We start from the raw sequence: 23,408 nt of genomic DNA on the forward strand, positions 1-23,408 counted from the left end.
TTCCACATAGCGCTGCTAATTTCCATTGAGAAAACACATCCAGTACCAAAGTAAATGCAAACTGGTTCTCCAAGTAAGATAACGATTACAAATTTCTGTGCACAATCTTGAGAGAATGTCAGGTTGGGAATGCGATTGCACTATCATCTTTACAGGTGCGAATAAAGCTATGTCACCTACAGCAAACCTATATGAAATATGTGAAATTCTTCATTGGGGGAATTGGTTCATTCTGTTTCCACTGCTGCAAAATGAAGAACAGTGCAACCTAACAGGGCAAGGTGACATCCCATATTGTTCATTCGCTTTTCAACGCACATCATATCACGGTTATTATATTCCGCAACGACCACATTTCCTATACCTGTAACGAATATGTCACAAACCAATCAATTAGCCCAGCTCCTGTTCGGCGTTTCTGACAGACGGATATATCGATCAATAGGAGCTAGATTGAATGAGAAGGTTGGTGACTGTTCTTGCTATGCGATTGTCACATAATTCTGCCATGGGAGATTTGATTTTCAACCAAAATTGTCCATAACGTGAGCCGTTTAATTATAAACTGAAAAAAAAAAAAAAAAAAAAAAAAAGCATTCTAATCAAGGTGTGCTGCTGCACATAGCAATAGCCAGTGAAGTTCAAATTATACAATGTTAAAAGCTTCCAACCATTAAACCCTTGCTGTCATTATGCTTGAAATAATGGGGTGCAGGTTGACATGCCAAGCGGTCTACAATAAAGTTAATTGAATCTCACAGCTGAATGACCTAACTCTTAATGCAACTGTTCACATCCTACAAACTTCTACGTATTGGCACTCAGGTGGCAGACAGCTTCTGTACGATGCTTTCTATATGGCAAAAGCTGTCGGAGTTTCCTTCCCTACTATTCATGCAAATCGGAATACGGTTAGATGCATCGATTGGGCAACCTGGCACTCAAAATGCAGAAAATAAAACATTTGGTCGGGGTAGTAGCGATTTTGTTTTCATCACTGTCCAAACTAGTTTTGAAAAAAAAATGCGTAGGCTTAAATGGGCTTTGCATTTTTTGTTTTCCCTGTCGATTGTCCAGACAGTGAGTTTCCATATTAATCAGGCACAAATACAATTAATAGGTTTAATTCCTACAAAATGTCCTTAATTAGAGTATTCTATGTTAAATGGGGGTTGAATTAAAGCATTACGACTGTAAATAATGAAAAGCCGAGTACCCTAATGGGTGGCCCTACATAGTTTATGCAAGAGAAAAAGCCCACGTAAAAAAAAAATGTTCTGAGTGTTCTATGTGCAAAGGCAAGTACTGAAGTATTTTCTTAAAAGGACAGACTCTTGCAGTGCCTCTCCTGGAAAGAATCGGCATGCAAACCCCACACAGTGGCGGAAATGGTCAAGATCTTTTGGAAGCAAACTTTGTAGCAGGAAAACTGCCAGTATGAAACACCTTACTGTGGATTTGTCACAAGGAATCTAACAAATTACAAACATATGAATACTCAAACAAGACATCCCTGGGTAAGAAGCAGACGAACTTGAATACCTCACAGTACATGCGAAATGGGGGTGCTAAGACAAGGAACTTCTACAGAAATAATGCCACTCCTTCTCATTAAGCCTCGTTTAGAAGCCTTTCTGTCATATGCTGTTTTACTCCTCAAACTCGCAAGGTTGTTATTACCCAATCATCAGACATGTCCTAGTTGTAATGCCAACCTTTACCAAGCAATGATATTTATATATATTGCTTAACATTTTGAATAGAACTATGTTAGAGAAGAGTTATGAGGAAATGCTATGGCCTAAACTATGCCATGGCATCACCAGGTAAAGTAGCAAGAACATTTCCTATCAGGCTGATGTGTGCATCAAGAACAGGCAACAGCGAGAGGTGGGCTGTACAGAGCTCGGACTCAATGGCCAGGTAGCAAACTAAGTGATTTAGAGCAATGGAAGGTGGTTAACTTAGAAGCTTGCGAGACACTGAGAAAGCTTCAGTTCTTTCCCTGCAAACATGAGATGTTTCAAGAACTGGCCGTTACAAGACTATGGACCTCACGGATACAAGTATATACCACCTGAAGAAATGTGGCTTCCTTAATTTGTGTACTGTAACAATCCGTTCGGTACTGTAACAATCCGTGACAAAGCAGAAAACTAGGGGGCATGGTTGCATGTGGTCAGTTGACCAAGATGTGTTAGCCACATCCAGAGAGAAACTCCCCGCTCGACAAGTGAGTGCCGTTGTCGCAGTCCCTAAGCGCCACACTAGCTGAATGGTGTGCACCACTGTGCTGTTAAGTGGACGCAGAGGTGCCAAGCACTGAGCTGCCTGCAGTATTTTTTTTTTTTTTTTTCCTTTTTGTATGCTGGCCAGACATCAACCTACACCATACTTCCAGTTGCAATGCATATAGCCATGATACATGGGGGTTGAGAAACAGTACTGTGAAGCTTAGGAAGGTGTGGGTTATTGTGAAAAGTATCTGGCTGAAGAAGCTACCACAACACATTGTAGCAGCAATGGGAAGCAGAAGTGACAATCTAATAGAGGCATGCACGATAGCAAGAACATGAGTGTAAACAAGCCAGTTACTGGATCGCCTTCTTGAATGCAGGCAAACGAACTCAATAACTTTTGAACACAACGGATGCTTTTAGTTCCTGTTACCGGCAAATATAGGCGAAAATTGTCCGGGGACCACAGCGAACCTTAAGCCAAACATTACTGAACAATTCCAAATATTTCCCATTAACAACACCCAGCGGGGAAAAAAAAAAAAAAAAAAGCTACAAGAGAGATTAAAACCAGCATTGGCACAAAGAAGCCTTGTTTTTTAACCCATTAGACTACCTTGGCCATTGCTACAACCTCCTGCGCTTTGAATTCCCATAGTAAGACTTGCACTACTGTTGTAAAGTTAATTTGTCTCATCTCTCAAACATTAGTTATGCATTTCTCAATGCTCAGAGGCAGTATGGATGGCACCTTGGCCGTGCAATAGAGGGGATCAAGTCAAGGAATAAAAAGACTCACCTACGTAAACTACTAGCAGCTTTACGCAACTGCACACAAAAATGAAAAGCTGACCCAATTCTTCAAGGCCAAAGAGCTGCGAGCGCTATGGCATGCCAAGCAATGAAGCACTGCCTAGTGTGAAAACGGTAACGGGCTGAATGCAGATGCAAGTAAAGATAAAAGAACAAGCAAAGGGCACTGACCGCACCGTTCAGGTTGAAGAAATTCTATAGAAGACAGTGGCTCGCAGTCAATGCTATATACAACTATAACACTCTTCAGGAAATAAACAGTGATTCCTTCACCCTGCAAAAGTTCTTGTTCTATTTTAAGATTGCAAACGGGCATGATGAAATGAAAATGATATCCATCATATACAGTTCCAAAACAAGCCTATATATTCTCTGCCTTCACTTTCTGTAGCATGTTACATTTAAATTTGCTTGAAGTATGCAGTCTAATACAAAACTATGTGAGCTTACTGAAACAGCACAAAAGAAAAAAGAAAGAAGCATCCTATCAAACACATGTTGACATAAGCAGAGGTGGAAGCAGGCCTGCGTATTTTAGAGCAGCTTTGGAGCAAGAAAAGTTTTGGAGCACATTTCTAAGGTCAAACGCCTTTGATAATTGCAGTTTTCTTTTTCTGAAATGCAATATCTTCAGTCCGATTCCTCTTTATGCAAGTTCAACGCCTTCCCAACTTCACAGAGTGACGAGACAAACGGCCAAAGCATGTAAAGATATATATATACATATATAACAGAGGCTGACCTTAGCATCAACTTGGAACAGACTAGCAGCAAATGGAATGCTTGCTGGTGTCCTTCATAACTGAACACCTAGTTTCACCTAATGCGTTTACCTATTTTGACTTGTCGAGTCGAGTCTACCACTTAGATGCGCTTGAGCAGCGATACTAATTTGGAGTATCTTGTGCATATCCTCCTATTTGTTTATTTAGAATATACAACTCAAAGCCACCAGATATGGGGTATTACACGATCCTTTTTTATCCTATGCCTGGGCTTATCTGATAAATTCCCGAACACTGGTTATTTTGTCTGCCAAAAAGGCACCTTCAAACCACAATAACTTGCCTTGAAAAGCTTGGCGCCAGTGCCGCTCCCATACTTTTTGCCTACTGTTGGATCATAGATGACTGCAGCGCCACCTCGATCACCTTATTTGTATGTAAACATGGAGGAGGTCTACAGTGGTAGAAATGGCTCGAGAATTTTGGAGCACCTGTTAGACAGACAGCATTGAAGACCATACCATCCTTCAGCTTTACTTCACTGCCTCCTGCCAATAGTTCACCATTCTTTGCTTGAGCAATGCTGGGGCTCATTTTTAATATTTTGGCAGTAGGCCATATGCCTTTCCAACCGTGATTGACAGCTTTGCCGTACCCACCCATAACGCTTCAAGTATGATTTTGTCTGACGTAGGCCTGATGTGCTTTTCAGGAACAAAGGGGCTTGATGTTGAAGTACTGGCCTGTTTTCATAGTAAAAGCATTACAAATACGTGTATTTTTTGCAGCCGGACAAGTTTCCTAACAGCTCGCGGTAGTTTACGCTATCTGCTTAGTTTGCTACTCTCGCTACTGGCGATTCGAAAGGCTGGAAGGAGCTGCTATGTCACATGCACAGCATTTTTTTTTCGCAAATATCTTCAATCACCTGTGGCTCATTGCAAATTTACTTGTGAATAAATATTTATTATGCTCCATGCTTCCTTGCCTTACAAAAATTTCATTTCTATCAAGTCCATTGCAAGATATGTTAATGTTTTTGCCCCTGGCGCTGTGACATTGTTCCTCCGGTGTTCTGCTTAATTTGATGGCAGAACATCAAGGCAGCCAGTTTGGAGCAGGGAAAGCAGTTTGGAGCAGAATGGAGCAATTGGAGCACCACTTCCACCCCTGCATAAGCCTGCAAAGAGTTAAGACCAAGGCCCGTATTCGAAGTTTGCGCCGTTATCAGAGGTGTCATTCTCACCATTTTTACTCTTATTTGATCGGTGTGAACGACAACTGGAAGCGCCGGTTGCATTTACTTCCTGTAACCACCAAACTGACATCCAGTTCTGGTGCTTCCACCAATCTGGTGACTCAAGGCAAAGTCAAATACATCTCCTGTTCTCCTTGGAAAGAAACCAGAAGACTTTTAGACATTAAGGCGACAACCATTTTAATGGCCCATGCTCGCAGATCGTGTCAGTCCGCAACGCTTTCGTTACGTGGGAGGCGGTAGCTAGCAGCTGGTATGGCCGAGCACTACATGAACGTATGGCTTCCAGACATTACGTTTGGCAGGAGCTGAAAACTCTGGCCTCTTCTTTCATATGGGAGAGTGATATCAGAATTAGCCAGCCAAGACCCTTGCATTCACATTATCCCTAGGCCATGCAGGCATGAAGTGGGGCTTTATATGTGGGCTGGTAGCTTATGCTATTGTGTCAGGGCGAAGGTGGGAGTGAAAACAGAGAGAAAGGGGTGCCGTAGTAGAGGGCTTAGGACCACCGCACGATAAAGGCTTTCGCCTCATTGCAGTTTAGTGATCCAAAGTGACCCCTAGAAATTTTTGCTTAGCATTTGCTGCACTTCCTGCCCTAGTTCAACGTGTACTGCACTTGATTTCTTGATTTTTCAGTGCACAAGAGCACTTGTACCCCAGTTCTTTATTCTAGTGTATGCACACATGATGCTGCCCCTGAGCAGAGACCCTTGCATCTGCTTATGCTAAGCAAATACAGGTCGCGTTTCTCCTACCGTCGTCACCTACTGCGAGATACATCTCCCCCCTTTCCTCTCACAAACTCCAGCCCAGTATCCTCCACCATAACCTCCGGAGACAGCGTTCCACTTCTGGCTTGCAATGGGAATTCCTCCTTTGCTGCAAAGTAGATGCATACTTCTCATGTTTAAAGAATATATAAGCAGCATTCCCAACAACGTATTTGAAGAGATTACTGCATCCAGTCAATATTCTCAGTTTACCTAAATTTTGAGGAAGTTCTTGGTCCTACTTGACCCACTGAAACGCAGCCAATAAAGGGAGAAATGAAGCCTATCCAAGCGAAAGATACAACTCCCCCTCCCGATGTTCAATATGTTGCCTGTGTAATTTTTGGCGTAACTAATAAAATTAAAATATGAGCAGTACTGCCCCCAGGTCACGTTTCCAACTTCCTTCTTTTCATTTTATGTTTGTTTTCGGTCTTCACATGTATAAAAAAGCTTCCTCCCAGAATGACCTACTGAACGGCGCCGACTACATTATCGCAGGTTATAAACCCCAATCGCGGCCGATGATATCGGTAGGTAAAGCGTAAAGTTTTACATATTACGGCGCAACTACAACTATGTGCCGCCTCCCGCTACGTAGTACTCCCTCAAAACAAAGTAAAGCGCTATATTACGCAATAGAGCGAGATCAGGTGTGTTTCAGGCGAGCTCGACCCAGCGCAAACGTGCAACGCTACGTTAACTTTTGCTGCAGCCCGTTCATTCACAGATTTCTACTTTCAAGCCAGCTGCACAGGACGGCCCATCACCGGAAATGCACAGTGCCACAGAAGAGCGGCCATTATGACTCATGCGCGTCGAAGTAGGTGCGGAAGCGAGTTGTCCCAGGAAACTTTCCTACACGCTTGTGTAAGCATACCGCGCGATTGCGGCGATCTGCAGGATCTGTAGCATCGCCTCCTTGTTATGTACGACCATGACCGGTCGTGTATACGACAAAACAAAAATCGCCGTTACAACGCACTCCCAGATATTCGCATTGCGGAAACGACATAAAAAAAATCGCAGGTATTCGATCATAGCACTTCTTCGATCATAGGCAGACCAACGTACGCAAATACGGAGCATATGACGAAATATCAAAATTTTTGCTAGCATGTCGAGGAAAAATATATAAAGGAGCATCCGCTAGCATCTCATGGTAACAGCATTAAGCCTAATGCGAAATTCAGGTATCTCAACGCACTGCACCCTAAACACATTGTTAACCTGCCCTTGTGACAAACTCTACGCATTATCGTTTGGCAAATTGTATACAGTGAAGAACAAGAAACTATAGCACTTTTCACCTACTTTACAAAGCTGCTGCCCTTGAGAAAGTTCTTCGAATGGATGACGTGCGTTGCATCTTGTGCATGCGAACAACGCCGAGGCCATATAAAATGCTGGGTACAGTAATTAAACGAATAAATGTGGCGCCTGCAGGACCACACAGCCAATAATTAGTCGCTTTCACCAGTCCACTACGCCTTGCCAAACGGTCAGATGTCAGAAGCGTCAACTCCGATCTCTTTTCAATAACAGAAGTGAGCAGGAGCGGCGCGACCAAACCAACCATTGAACATGTAATATTAGTAGTACGTAGACGGCGCTAGTAGAAAGACACTTTGTTTTCGAAAAAGAGACTATTTATATTTCTCTAGATTTGGGGGTCAGAATCTATTTTCGCTTTCACAAACCGCGTATTGGGTTCAAAGCGGCTTATAAATGTTGCGGTGAATCTGGTAGGTGCTCAGAGTAATGTTGGTTCAGAGCTTGTCATGAGTGTAATCGTGAGGAGCACGCAGTGGCGGTACGGCCATGTTGAAAAGGTAATATCCAGAAGTGTTGATGGAAATGAGACTTGTAAATAATCCCAGTAGCTTGATGATCAACCCAGGAACAGCCTGTAATAAAGGGACATGTTTTCAAAAAGCTGCAAGTGAACAAAAACAAATGCGGCAAGGAGGTTTTAGCGCGTGTAACGAACCATGTCAGTTGTCTTGATAAACTTCTCTGCATAGACGATCTCGTTGCAGGCACAGGAGCGTGGATACATAATGGATAACGTTCCAGCGTGGTAGACGGCGAGAACGAAGTATAATGGGTGCACTTGCATAATGTCGGCCTTCGGGGATAGAAAAAGGATTTAAAAAATGGTTATGATCAGCTACGCAATGTGAAGCAGATGCATGCGCTTCACGCGCTTCACGCTATGATGCACTTGCTTGCTGCCTTCTGGAACTTTCAGTCAGCGCAAGAAAATGTCGAAGAACGAGTTACATGAACCTTGCACGTAGCTCAATTCATACCAACAGCGCGTTGCACAATTAGAGGCGCGATGTAGAATGCTTATCCCAGCTAAACCGCGGAATCCTCGCAGTTCAAATTTTGCACAGAAATGGTATTTTGTTGCTAGTATTTTTTAATACCAAATTTGCTTGGGGTACTTGCCTGATTCGATCAAAAGAAGTCAAACGTTCTCATCTTATGCGGCGGCGACGACGCCAGACGAACCACTGCCCTAGCGATGGTACTGGTGGCGCCACCTCATGCTGCTACAACAACTCTGTAGCACGAAAAGAGGGGGCGAACGTTTCTGGCAGAAGGTTTGAGTTGTTGTAAGCAGCATGAGGTGGCGCCACCAGGACCATCGCTGGGGCAGCGGCTCGTCTGGCGTCGTCGCCGCCGCATAAGATGAGAACGTCTGACTTCTTTTGATCGAATCAGGCAAGTACCCCGAACAAATTTGGTATTAAAAAATACTAGCAACAAAATACCATTTCTGTGCAAAATTTGAACTGCGAGGATTCCGCGGTTTAGCTGGGAGAAGCATTCTACATCGCGCCTCTAATTGTGCAACACGCTATACCTCAGTGCATAAGTAACGTTGACATGGCCCTCATAACATCGTAGAGAAATAGCTTGGTGCCATAAGTGGTCGGAGGACAGCCAAGCCAACTGGAGCGTCATGAACTCTGACACCACTTCAGAAACTCCGCTTGAAAAAGTGACCAGTTTTAAACATTGAGTTAATACACTAACTGTTAAAACCCATTATTTGAAAGAAAGAGAGGATGATGATGATGATGATGATGATAGTGCTGGCTAGTCCCTTTGTATCGGCACGACCGGTCTCGAGGGAGAGCGCGCGATCTTTCTAACGGCATTCTCAATCGCCGCGGGAGCAATGAGGACGTTTCGCCCATGACCTCCGAGATCACCCCCGCGTGCTCTCGGAGGCCATGTTTCGCCTTGAGTTACGCTCTCCGCCGTCGCAAGGGGCGCGACCTGCTCACCGTTCACTGCGCGCCTGCTGCAGCGGCGACGGGCGGCGATGGGTGCCTTTCGCTTGGTTTCGCGCTGTCATCCGCTGGTTTCGTAGTGCGCACAACACCGAAATGAAAACAAACAGGACGTAGTTGCTTTAGCGGCATGTCACCAGTGTATTCCACATGTGAAGGAACTTGGAAGCCTTTATAACAAAATTTGCCCGTTCGAACCAACAAAAAGATGAATCACTATTCTTCTTCTAAAGTATGACGAGCATATGACAGATACTGCTGATTTAAATGCAGAAGATGGCGTATTCTTCCATTCCCTGCAAATGACCATACTGGGCTGAGAAGTACTATAAGGAAACATATTAATGCAAGGTTGCCATGTGGCGTGTCTACCGGATTTAAAGTCCCAAAGTAACCCATGCTATGAGGGATGCTGTGTGGAGGTCCTAGAAATTTCGACTACCTGGTTTTCCTAAATTAATGTGCACTTCATCCCGCACCGAGCACCGTCGCAACCGAGGTGGAACTTCAGATATATCGCCCTGTAAAAACATCTAAGATGACTACTGTCGCCAAATTCATTTTTTTTAAATTTTTTTTTTGGGCAGAGGAAAATCGCAATTTTATATTCTGTAATATGCACGCTGGCAGTTGCTGATAAAATTGGCCTAATTTTCATGGACATCAAACTTTCGCGTTTTTTTTTTTTGCGAGTTGCATAATTCACCCGAAAATATATAGCTCTTTAGAATAACGTAACGAAATAGAAATTAATAATTCAGGGAATAAAGTTCCTCTCAGATTGGCACGCTTCTCCTATTTAGAAATATAAATGGAAAATAAAGCGGTCTCTCCCGTGGCGGGTGTTCTTCAGAAGTTCTAGGTTCAATAAAATCCGTTATGCTCATTTCGAGACGCTATCGACACGCCAAAAGCTCTCCAGCGGAGTCATGTGCTCAGCGCCAAGACTCTCCGCAGGCAAGCTGCTTTCTAAACAATATATATAAAAAGTATAGTGACAGTTGTGACGACGCCAGATGCGCCCCTAACCTCATACCCTCCTGCCATAGATTGTGCTTATGTGAAATAATGGACACAACTTTAAAGGAATGTTCACCTTTTTTTTTTTTAAGGGGAATGTGATTTTCTATTTCCTTAAATTTACTTTAAAAGGAGACCATTTTGAGGTCCTCACTTCTGCAAAGTAAATATTTATACCCAATGTCTTGATCAAAAGTTGCGTCAGTCGCGAGCCTACATACTCTTTCAGCACAGTGATATCCTCTGAATGTAATGCATATGCAACTTAAAGACTGTGGCTAAAATTGCGGCTGTCCAATGCACTGCCAGTATATCCGGTGGTCTAGAATACCCAATATTCTAGAATTCTACAGGACGCAGTAGGACGGGGGAGGAGCTCGCTACTTCAAACAAGAAATTTTTAATAAGTAAACCAAGAACGTTTTCGTTTAGCAGGAAGTAAATTAGATGCATGGCGCCGATAAGCAACTGCAAAAAATTGTGGTATTTGTAGATTGCTATTTTTTTGTCACACTACAATGCCCACGGAAATTTCTCGTGCCGTCATGCGTTGGAAGTAGCTTGGTGCTATAAAGTTGTCATAGGATAGCCCAGCCAACTGGAACGTCATGAACTCTATACCAACAGTAAATACTCATATACCTTGAAATGGACATACATATGTGTTGTAGGTATACTTTTTTCGAATTTTAATGAATATAATGTGTTACATTGCTAATTACAGCGTGTAAAATGCTTCTCTCTGCTACAGAGACTTCTTGTTCGTGCAACAATTAGACACGTGGCGTGGTAACTGATGGCTCCTTCCCTCTAATAACATATTAGAATGAAATGCTTGGTTGATTCAGTAAGTATTAAAGATCCGAATCCTCGACAGCGATGGTTCCAATTCGTCTCGCTTCTTCTGGATAAACGACCGCTCAAGTGGAAGTTTTGGTGAATTTGTTTTAGGGCAAGTCTTTTTAGGGAATAGCGCTGTAAGAATCAGCGGTGTATGCCTTTTTGTCGCCTCGAACGGTGCGGATTTCAAATTATTTATCACTGAATCATGCAAGTATCATATTATTAGAGAATATTAATTAACTGCTATGTCATCCGTTGAATGACAGCACGAATAAGCAAGTGTTGTAGCCAAGAGAAGCATTTACATGTTGAATTCAGCGATGGAACACCATAATGATAAAAAAAAAAAAATGGGTGTGTGTAGCTGCTTTGTGTTCGAGGCTAAAATAGATGTCTTCTGGAAATGTCAAATATACGGAGTAAATATCTCGTGGACGTTCATAAGATGTTTTATAGTTTGCTAAGTCATTAACAAATCAGAGGTCAGTAGGAGGGAGGTCGAAAACTAAGTACATACATTTCTACATTTCAGCGATATCGATGTGTCACGTATATCAGGATTGAATGAGACATAACTTCATCACCATATTTCGGGTATCTAGACACCCAAGGGTATATTTACAATAAAAAAGGTATTTCCGGTTATCACTGTAAAAATTCCACTGTCATGAATTCCGTCATGTGACCTTTGAATGCTATGGAACTTTTCAGCCCGTACCAATAAATGAGTAAGATTGATCGTTTCTCAAAAGCAAATGATGTTGCGCAACCCATACAAAATCCATGGTGATGAGTGTTTTAAACGAATGCAATAACTTATTGAGTATTTGTTACTTTCTTAGGTAAATATCTGCTCTTAATTACTGATGCGTCGAGTTTATGTTCTTGTTGTCAGCTTCTTAAGCTAATCATGCTTGAATGGAGGGGGCAAGGTGATGAGGTTTTAGATTTAGGTGACCATATCCAACAGTAACAAACATACTTCAAATATCGATGAGGTTCGAACTTCCTTTTAAACACACACACACACAAAGAAATTACCGGGTATATATGCGTCTGCTTCAGGAATCTACAAACGCCGTACTGGGCCCACCTGCACTGTCTGAGACCACTCAACGCTTGCCGTTTCACTCACCAGATGGGCGACGTAAGGGGAAAATATGGCGACCACAACCGTGTTCTGGCATAACTCGCACATGACGGACGTGACGAGGGAGATGACAATCTGGACGTACAGGGGGCGAGGCAGCGAGTGCTCGTACACTTCGTCCCTAATGAGCTGCTGCAGGCCGGACGACTGCACATATCACATATTATATTATATAATGCTTATGTTGTATTTTGAACATTATTTCAATGTTGGAAAGAAATGTTTTAATAATCTTCTACCCGGTAAATAAGGCTTTATTCATAACTGTAAAGCAACATAGCAAATATATTTCAAGCAAGTTGAGTTCCAGCGCTTCTTGAACTTTTTCTACTGTAAACATGCCTTTAAATAACACATTTTGAAACTAAATATTTGAAATAATGCCTGCCACAGGTTGCACACATAGCCCTGTTATTTTCTCAGGAAGCTTCTTATTATCCATTCATCATTATCACTCATGGGACACGCCTTGGCGGAGGATATAAAAGAATGACTCCATGCTATCTGTCCAGACGTGAGTGTAGGGCTTGTGCTGTATTATGGAGTTGTGTTGTATTGTAGATTTTGCAAAGTGTGCAAGCTGTACCATTACAATCAGTGGTGGGCCTGCATGCTTGTGCAAGGCTGCTTTATCATTTTCAAGAACGTTACATTTATGTGGCATACGCGTTATATATGTTGTTATGTTCACTGAAACATTATACTAACATTTATATGTAGCACTGCTACAACATTAGAAAAAAAAACACACATTAAGAACATCAAAATAACGTTTGGTAGAAACAAAATTGTAACATTGCTGTAATATTTCCGTGATACCAGGGGCTCGCCTCTCAATGCACACCTCAACCGCGCAGTGAGGGAAGGAAGGAAGCTGGAATTGAAAGAAAAGAAAGAGGAGCCATAACAGAGTGATTCGGAATAATTTAGACCATATATACATTTAACGTGAACTGCCCAGTGGCGCCTTTCGTATTCGCCTCCATCGAAGCGTGGCTGGAATTCGGTCCCGCGCCCTCTTGACTCAGCAGCCGAACATTGTAATCACTAAGTCATCGCGGCTTACTTAGGTGTTTTAATGGACGACGACGCGCGAGGCACACACAGTTCATCGGCGGCTACAGCAATGTGCCACACGGGAAGGACGTGTGCACTCTCTGTCTGGTATATCAGCGCTCATGACAGCGGTTTTTGCGATGTGTGTTTCGTATGAGGAGTGTGCACCTATACGTCAGAGTGGAGGTCATTTTGCGGAGCATGTAGAAAAACGAAAGACTGTGAGTTTATTTAATCGCCTGATCATTGCCTGATCATCGCCTGATCATCGCCTGTTCGGGCTCGCACTGCTCAAGCTGTGCCCTGCACCGCAAAACGGCGCCCGTAACGTCACGTAAATACCTTTTATACCTTGTACACCTTATGTAATTACCACAGTACCAGGGACACGACAGCACATGCGCGTCTTTTACCAGATGTGACCAGTACGGTACCGGGACACACACTTTGCCGTGGTAATAAATGCCGCCATCATTCGGCTGTATTCCTCTTGTTACTGTTAGATGCCTTTGGCCACACAATATGGCACGACGTCAATTCGACCTCTTTTCAGATTAAAATCTCAGATAATTGCCAAATCGCTATTCTTGCCGACGTGAACGGCCATAATTTATGCGGAGCCAGGCCTTTGTGAAAATATGAGATTGGTTAGTCGAAACTCAAGCTTTCGACAGCACTCTCTCATGGGCAATTTCCATTTGGGGGCAGCTCCTACTCACTCTGAAGTAGCTGCTGAGCAGCACGCAGGTGTTGGCCAGCAGCAGGGTGTACCAAGGCATATTGTTGTTCAGCTCAGCCCACGTCAGCAATCGATGGCCGCGGTCGCACCTCAGCAGCGACTCGGACGGGAACACAAACAGCACGATAGTGAACGCCACCCACAGGCCACTGTGTGTGCTGATATTTCGTGAAAAAAAAAAAAAAAATGATATGAAAGCTTTCCCACAAGCCTAAGTCGAGCAGAACTACCTTTCTTTCTTTTGGTAGAATGTTAGTATATTGCGGTAGTGTCCCTTTTTCTAAAGCTTTTTTTACACGTTAGAAATAAACGTGGTAATAACATTTTCTTAACCATAATTATCAAAACATAGAGACAACTTTCACTAAAATAGAAATGCATCCCTGTAAGGGACCTATAAATCGCGACAGGTTCAATCATGACCTTTTTAAGAGCAGGGGTTAACAATGCCAAACGCACTATAATACAGCGTGACTACTGTTGTACATGCAGCTCATATCCTCGCCTCTTTGCGGATAGGCGTGAAGGGTGCCACAAGTGACAGTGGTGGATGGGCAACATGCAATATTTTCTAAGTCAATTTTGGAGGCTGTACATGCAGTCTTTGACAGCCATCATGTGATAAACTGAACTGTAGTCGCTGCCAGTTCAGAACGTCATTAGTTCACATAAGTTTTCAGACACAATGCTTGAAAATATTTGTAATGCTGCTTTACTTATTATTTGGGCAACATTAAACCATATAATTTGCAATGTTTCTACATGATTAACGTTTTACTCACGGAATGCAAACTAATGTGCATGCACTACGCGAAGTATACATTATTTGATAACCTTTAACATTATATAAGGTAACATTATATAAGGTTCACAAGGTAACAAAAAAACCATGTGTAGTAGTTTACATCACTGTTCTGTGCAAATTTGAGCTGATAACAAGAATTAGCCTACCCGAGGGATACTAGGGTAGGCATGTTCCGGTTTACCGTGTACCGTGTACGTTTACCGGTAAACCGGTAAACGCCATTTATTGTCTGCATAGCATATACAAAATCAGGCCATCCGCCATTTATCGTCTGCACAGCATATACAAAATCAAGCCATCCGCATTATCACCTGCAGCACTTTTTCCACTAACGCTCGTCCCCTATTATATGAACATGATATCTTATCAGTCCATCCGCTTTTTCAGTATCACCTTGTAATCGCGTTCTTTAAGCTATTGAATGGTCGCTTCATTTCCAGTTTGTTAATCCGTTACTACTTTCGAACTATAACTCTACAAGATTTGCAGCGAATAACAAATTTCCTACTCCCGGTAGTTCGTACTAATTATGGAAAAGTGACATCTTTTGCAGCCATTTCATTCTGGACCTCATTGCCTTTACCACTGAAAACTTATATGTCTTTGCCGACATTTGAGAATAACTTGAAGGAATTGAATTGCTGATGCTTTATATTTTTTATGTCTAATACCTGCGTTAGTGCCTTTGTTTTTGTGTAAAAATACTGTTTTGCCATGTTTGGTATATTATAACCTTTCGCTAACTTTGCTGTTATTATTTATTTTGTTGTAGTGATCTATCGAGAGTCCAGGTGCGGTCTTCTGACTATGGGACCCTCGTCTGTATTTTTATGCACTTTGTAAATATGTTCAAGCTAATAAACTTTCACTTTCACTTTAAGAAAAAAAACAACGGCATCTGCCTCCATCCTAGTACCCCTCTGGTATGCTAAATCTCTCTATTATGCTGTGTCCCTGTCACCTCTTTTATGGTATTCTTTTCTTGTGTTCATGTATCAGAGGGTTTACGTGAGCCCGAAAAAGTCGGGTCGGGTGAGTCTGTCGGGTTGAAAACCGGCTGTCGGGCTCATGTATACGCTAAGGACGAGCGTCGGGGCGGATTCCTACCCGACATCTCTACCCGACATCTCTACCGATCTCTACATCTCTACCGACATCTCTAGCGATCTCTACCCGACAGAAGAGAGTTCATGTAAACCCGGACCGACTGCTCCGTACCCAACCCGCTTGTTGGATGCCTCTATAACGAACTGTTTGCGAAGGTGTGAATGCGAGGCGAAAAGCTCCCATGTTTGCGCTGCGCTCGCAAGCAAGCGGCAGTTAGTGACCCAGTGTTGCTCGAGGTTGAAAGCTGTAGGAAATTTAAGAATACAGAGCACATGAACGCTGGTAGAAGAACCACTGCCTTTGATTTTGTTTTACCATACTCGGGCAAAGTTGAAGTCATTGGAGGTTAGCGGTCAGGACACAGTGAAAGTATCCATTACTGTTAAGGCGACCAATTACATTACCAATTACAAGCAGATCATTATCAATTGCAGCAGAGAGAAAATACGAAAGGAACGTGACGACAGCAGCGCCGAGTCTAAACGAGGTCTATCGGAAAGCATGTCAACGAAAACGTGCCTCGGGATGGCTACAAATAGCCTATATATATAAAGAGCAAAGTTAATTAACAGTAGGAGTGATTTTGCGAATCATGAGTGTGACAGAAAGTGACTTAACTCAGTGGTTATGGGTCTTTGAAATTTCCGCGCTTTCATTTCTCACGCACTTCTTTCTTCACTTCGCTCTTGCTCGCCGCGAATCGTACTACTATGCACTACTACGCGCTATATTTTAACGCGAGAGTGGCCGGCGTCGGCGTTGTAAGCGAAAAATACGAGCATGGCGCTGGCAGGGAGTAGCATTGAATTACCGTATAGGGTCATGTGACGTTACTTGTGGCAGGAGCTGCCAACTCTAGTCTCTCCTTACACATGGGAGGGTGATATCAGAATAAGCCTGCCAGGATCATTGCATTCACGATTACCTCTAGGCCACGCAGGCACGTTCATACGGTTTGATTAAAGCAGGGTTTATATGTGGGGTGGTAGCCTAGGCTATTGCGTCATTTCCTTAAGGGCGGAACTTAAGTGTCTCCATAATTTTTGAGCCTCAAGGAAATTTCATATTTCCGGTGGAAGCGGGCGTCTAGGTACTGCACTTCTAGGGAAAAAGCAAAAAAAAAAAAAAAAAAAGGGGGGGGGGGGGGAGGGTATGAAAAGCATTTAGTTTCTGCAATATAGTCTAAAATAGGGAACACGCCAGGTCTTACAAATAATTTGCTCGTAGACTGAAAGTAACCACTGGCCTCCAAACATTTTGACCACGACGGTTGACAAGCTCTGAACCCGGCGTATATCATACGATGATGTCAACTTAATGTAGGCGTAAAAGCAGGCCTTTGCGGTCATACCCTATTACGTTGTTCAAGTCGTATTCCCCATAATGCAACAGATTTATCTAGCTTTTCTTTTTCGTGAGGTGAAGCACAATATTTAATCAAAGTTAGCCTTAATTCCTCGCCCGTAGCTAGTCCCCAGATATTGTCTTCACCATCTGAGAAGAACAGCTTTCGGAAGGAAAGGGGCAGACGTTCAGGCATCCCGCATAAGTGGGAACTCTAGGAGGGGATTTTCTGAGCCTCCCATTCCTCATTTTATCCCCTGTTTAGTGGAGGTAGGTCCCGCACTCACATGGTGAACCCAGTGCGGTGTCTGAGCGCTGTGGTGAAGTCGGAGCCTATGAAGAGCAGGGCACTCAGCAGGGCGTAATTAAAAAGTACGCCGCCCTCGTGCAGTCTGGAAAAGAAGCATACATTAAAGAGTGACCACTACATGTCAGACGGCGCGTATAGCACGAAGGACTGGGAGAATGCAATGAAATATTTATTGGCATTCTTTAGTCCATCAGTGGAATTTTTAGTCTATATAGGATCGACCCCGTTGCATATGCTTCCTTCCTCGCTCTTCAAGCCACGAACACTCGATTATGCATGTCCCTTGTCCTCCTCCCTTAAACTCTGACGTTCGTTGACGGGTTGGAATCACTATAACTCGCTGGCTTAAACACAAACTAAAGAAACCGATTGGGTAGAAAGTTGCAAGATATTTTTTTATTTGGACGATCTTGAGTGACCACAAAGGGCTTTATTGAACAAAACATCATGACTTGTCTTGCTGTTGAAAAGCCGCAGCTAAGCTTCACTGTGGTAAAACATGTTCTACGAAAGAAAAAAAAAAAATCAGAAGGAAACTATAGCGCCCAGGGCGCGAATGTGCACGTTGTCATGCGCGTGTATACTTTGTCTCAGAAGCTGTTTGTAGCACTGAGAAAGGCAGGGGTGACCTGGTCAAATCAGGAATTTGCGCACAATAATAGATAATCGTGCTCCTATATTGCCACCTGACGGTTCGAGGTAGCGCTTGAACGACGAAGAAGTTGGAGACTCTCGCGCGCTTCGGCTAGCTAGGACTGTGAACTCTTGAGCTTGTGTCTTCGTGTTACCGTTTCCCGGGAACCTCTGTATTGACTGTGTGTATCTGCCCCTGTTGCCGATACACATAAATCCCTGTCTTCGTGACAGTTTTGGTGGAGGTGCTGGGTGCTTCGTGACAATATGTACACGCCAGCCTAGCAATGGTTCCGCACGACAGGAGAGCGCCGTTAATAAACAAATTTCATGCTGACATCTGCTATTGATTACGGGAGATGAAATTGTTTTCTTTTCTTTCTTTCTTTGCTTTCTGTTTTTTTTTTTTTTTTTTTTTTTTTTTTTTTTTTTTTTGCTGCAAGGCATTTTGGGGAGCTTTGTAAGTTGTATCCGTTATGTACCATTGGCTGCGTGCGCACTGAGTTGAGGCCGTTGCCAGTTTCACTACTGTTCAGATCTTAGGAATAGCCAGTCTTGAGCTTGGAACCCCAAGTGCTTTGGAAGTGAGGTGCAAAAGGGGTCGTCAAGACGCAACGCTTTAACAAGTGGAACCGTTCCAATACAGACGCGCGCGCAGCAGCTGAAACTCACTTCAACGGCCCCAGAGCCTCGACCTGCTCATCGATGGCCTCTCTGAGGTCCTTGTTTATGTTCTCTCGGTGCCTGGACGCCACCCTGCCAAGAAGCACAGAGAAAAGAAGGCAAGTCACTGGGAACTCGCGAATAAAGAGACGCTGAGGGCAAGTAGAAGACGGCCCGTGTCGATAGGTTGCCGCGGTGTAATCACGAAGAGACAACTCTACCGGGAAACAGAACTATTTTGAACCCACAAAAGACCAAAGAACGAGGAAGAAGTGTCGTCATCAAGGTAGATCTTGCAAGTAAAATGCACGCGTGTGCCGGCACCAGTCTTTGGGTGCGAATGCTAGATGACACGATACACAGCCGTTCACTTCGAACGGTGATCACGAAGTCCATTTAACTAGTGACGCCACGAGTTGGTTGATTTGGTTTATGGTGTTTAATGTCCCAAAGGGACTGAGGCTATGAGAGAAGCCGTAGTGGATGGCTCCGGAAATTTCGACCACTTGGGGTTCTTTGATGTGCAATGACATCACACAGCACACGGACGCCTAGCTTTTCGCCTCCATCGCAAAGCGCCCGCCAAGACCGGGATCGGAATCGAGTGGCGTTAAAATTTCTGAATACAATTTTATTGGAGATAAACGTTTGTTTTGCTGCCAGACCAACGTCAGAATAACAAGACAGAGCCAGGAAATCGATATCTACTGAGAACAGTGATCGTACAAAATTGTCCTCGGTGTCTTTTTAATAGATGGTATTTTCTAAAAGGCGTCGCCTTGTATAGCCCAGAGTATGATAAATATATGGATTCCCTTGCGAAGCTCTGTTTCTTAGAATGCTTACCATATAAGCAAGTCGTCTGATAGGTGTGTGTTTGTAAAGAGGCGCCTTAAAATCATAAATTTACTTGAGAACGGCTAAGAAACAATAAAATCGCATCTAGGAGGCCATAGCCTCTTACAAAATAATCAAGTGAGGCTCATCTTACATGTTCATCAAAGTAACCCACCAAAATAATATGCACATTTCAAGTGAAGCAGCAGATGTAAAGGGATGGCGATCAAGAACGTAGTTTTCACGAAGCAAGCGCATAGAGCAAGGTCGCGTGTGCTGCAGCCTCTTAAGTAGCCGCCGCGTTCTCATTTTGTATGACATATACTCTTTTTCAACCTGCGATAGCTCGAGTCTGGCGAACAAAATGCTGACAGAACGACAAGTTAACGGACAAGCAGGCTACCTCGATTATGCTGCTGAGAGACATGTTCTCTTAAATGATGAAGATGGGAGACGTTGTTGCACTGTTCCCGATTCTCCCACATGGATTATGTTCACTTGTTAACCAGACGATCATTTTGTCAATTTCTGGCCGCCGGAATACTGGCGCTGCGACGACGCTTTTCTCCCAGACAGGTTTTGCCATAAACTACAACAGTCTCCCATATCATATCATTGGGCTGCATCCCTACACAGCTTTTGGGGAGGTTTGGCGAGAACAGTGACGCCGGGCGGTCATGAAGCGTTTCTTTTGAATTTCACCAGGCAGGATGCCCGAGCGGGATTATAGGAAAAAAAAAAAAACAAAAAAAAAAAAACGAATCTGTGTCATGCTAAATGAGAAAGCGACGACTACTCAGGTGGCTTAACTTTCAATGCGCTTAACTTTCAAAAGCGAGGAGTGGCTGCGCACTTACGACTTGCCGAGTGCGAGGAAGTGCAGGACTGCCCAGGTGACGCCGAGCAGCATGAAGCAGAGCGGAACGTGGAAGATGCCCCACGCCAGAGGGCTTATTCTCATCTGGTCGTATTCCCTGCAGGGAACGCCATCGGGTTCAGAGAGAGGCTGAAGGGGGCCTCTACAATATACTCAACTCTTGAAGAAATCCGACCAGGTAGTAGTTGATGACGTGGCTCGACAGCAAGCCCATGCCACCCAACGTTGCACAGAAGCCGACGCCGATCAGGCTGGTCTGCCGCATACGGTCCAGCTTCCTGCATGCATTCGCGCGAAACGACCACGTCTGGCGCAAATGGTGAGAACGCGAGGACGAGGTTCATCTTCCACTTACGTGAATTCATCGGCCAGCTCCTCCGTTATAGGGATGTTGTCTGAAAGATCAGAAAGTGCACAAGCGGGAGAAGTTAAAGTTAGACCGATGCGCTGCAGGGCTAGAACAGCAATAAAGCCAAGAGACAAATAAAATGACAAGCTTGGGCGAGATGCCTAGGCTATTACGACCAACGGGACAAGTGCACTCACGCTAACAGCCAAGGATTGCTGTGCGACAGTCCATCTCATGTTTTGCCGCGCATACGACGGAATAAGCGTTCCCACATGGCTCACTTGCAGGCTGCTTTTATACCTGGTGGAAGCCTTTATAAATACACAGGGGCCATCGTGCTTGCCAAGTGAGCAAAGGCGCGTAAGGCAGGGTGACTGTCGAAAGCCTGTTTTCAGTGATTCATGGCAATCACGAAAGGACTTAATGTTGATTAGCTATAGGGCACTCACGGGAAAAGTAGGCCAAGTCAATATTTGATGAAGATGTCGAGCGCAGTTCCTTAAGGGCTGCACCCGCATCTTTCTGCGCAGGCTTCTTAAGGCACGCAGTCTTGCATTCTTTCAAGCAAGAAGGACGAAAAACTAGTAGTGAGCGCAGTTTTATTTATTCACAAATGAGGGGTGGTCTGTTGAGGTCCGAAGTAGTGAACAGGAGTATCCAACGTTCCGGCTCTTTCGTCCTTGAGATGTTGCAAAACTACAACACTACGACATCTTGCATTAGGCCACGGGTACGCGCCATGAAATTTCGTAGCCGGAGTTCGAACTATGGCGTCCGCGGTACTGCCGACAAGTTTTCAGAAAACCCAGGCTGTCTGCTCCTGTTGTCCGACTTTTGGGTTGGAAGTGTTTCAAGAGCCATGCTCGTCTTCAGGCACATTGAATCCTTGAAGTACAGCTTTTGTCAAAAATATACGGCCCAAGGGGTTCTCTTCTAAGCACTCTAACTAAGCCCTTGGAGGCAACACTGGAATATATAGGTAAGCATAGAGAGGAATGGGGACTAGATTTGTCCTCTACTAGATTTCGAACGGTGCAGATACGTACTGAGCCCCGTCACGGGGCTTAGAAGCAAACCCCTTGGGCTGTATATTTTTGACAAAGACTGCACATTATACTTTTCCATAAGCATGGATGCTGCAGAGTGGCGAAATTTACCGCAGACAGCTCATGAATTTTATTACAATATAGTGACCGGTACCGCAAGCTGAGAGTCGAGAAGATGCCTTGTGGGGGAAGCGTCTCCCATCATGCTACGCTCCAAGCGATCTCGGAGTGGCGTCAGAGGCCATTTGCGTGACGCTATGCTCGCTTCTATAGTTTGGCCGAGATATCGAAGCTAATCAATAAGCGCAAGGTGGCCGATATTAGGAAGTATAACATGGAGAAAATTGAGCATGCTGTAAAGAACGGGGGAAGCCTTAAAGCGGTAAAGAAGAAATTGGGCATAGGCAAAAACCAGATGTATGCGATAAGGGACAAGGCGGGCAACGTCATCACTAATATGGACAAGATAGTCAAAGTAGCCGAGGAGTTCTATACAGATCTCTACAGTAGCCAAAGTAGTCAGGACCGTAATGAGATTGGCGGTAGGGAAAAACAGTCAGACGTTCCACCAGTGTCGAAGGACGAGGTCAAGAAAGCACTAGAAACTATGAAAAGGGGGAAATCAGCTGGAGAGGATCAGATAACTACAGATTTGCTGAAGGACGGGGGGGATATCGTGCTAGAAAACCTGGCCACCCTGTATACGCAGTGCCTGGTGTCATCGACGGTTCCGGAACCATGGAAGAATGCAAACATTATCCTCATTCACAAGAAAGGGGACTCTAAGGACCTTAAAAATTACAGACCAATCAGCTTACTGTCTGTTACGTATAAGGTATTTACTAAGGTAATCGCTAATAGAATCAGGACAACCTTAGACTGCAATCAAGCAAAGGATCAAGCAGGGTTTCGGAAACGGTACTCTACTATCGATCATATCCATACCATCAATCAGGTGATAGAAAAATGCTCGGAACATAACCAGCCCTTATACATAACATTCATTGATTACAAAAAGCATTTGACTCAGTTGAAACCTCGGCGGTGATGCAGGCATTGCGAAATCAGGGGGTAGACGAGCCATACGTGAAAGTGCTGGAAGATATATATAGCGGCTGCACAGCAACCATAGTTCTGCATAAAGAAAGTAACAAAATTCCCATAAAGAGAGGTGTTAGGCAAGGAGACACAATCTCCCCAGTACTATTCACAGCTTGTTTAGAGGAAGTATTCAGAGACTTGGAATGGGAGCAGTTAGGGATAAGGGTAGATGGAGAATACCTCAGTAATCTGCGATTTGCTATGACATTGCCTTGCTAAGCAACTCGGGGGATGAACTGCAAATAATGATTGATGACCTAGACAGGAAAAGTAGAAAGGTAGGCTTAAAAATCAATATGCAGTAGACTAAGGTAATGTTCAACAGCTTCGGGAAGGAACAGCAGTTTACATTAGGTAGCGAAATACTGGAAGTAGTAGGCGAATATGTCTACTTAGGACAGGTAGTAACCGCAG

The 23,408-nt window shown here is 43.9% G+C and overlaps 1 protein-coding gene across 2 annotated transcripts in view; it reads right to left on the reverse strand.

Moving 5' to 3' along the window:
- Positions 1 to 23,408, reverse strand: part of LOC146207318 (protein FAM76B-like) — a 58,300-nt gene that overhangs the window by 26,939 nt on the left and 7,953 nt on the right. The window contains exons 4-10 of one of the 2 annotated variants that reach the window (XM_084585403.1): positions 20,854 to 20,893; positions 20,657 to 20,776; positions 20,479 to 20,595; positions 18,794 to 18,877; positions 17,466 to 17,570; positions 13,903 to 14,080; positions 12,113 to 12,274 (exon numbers count right to left, since the gene is read on the reverse strand). In XM_084585403.1, the coding sequence (XP_084441529.1) occupies positions 12,113 to 12,274; positions 13,903 to 14,080; positions 17,466 to 17,570; positions 18,794 to 18,877; positions 20,479 to 20,595; positions 20,657 to 20,776; positions 20,854 to 20,893 (806 nt within the window). Of the gene's footprint in view, positions 1 to 7,123; positions 7,391 to 12,112; positions 12,275 to 13,902; positions 14,081 to 17,465; positions 17,571 to 18,793; positions 18,878 to 20,478; positions 20,596 to 20,656; positions 20,777 to 20,853; positions 20,894 to 23,408 lie in introns of those variants that run through there. The other variant, XM_084585435.1, reaches the window with a different exon arrangement.

The sequence above is a fragment of the Amblyomma maculatum genome, chromosome 1 (assembly GCF_055883805.1).
Source record: "Amblyomma maculatum isolate TAMU_Amacu chromosome 1, ASM5588380v1, whole genome shotgun sequence".
Lineage (NCBI taxonomy): Eukaryota > Metazoa > Arthropoda > Arachnida > Ixodida > Ixodidae > Amblyomma > Amblyomma maculatum.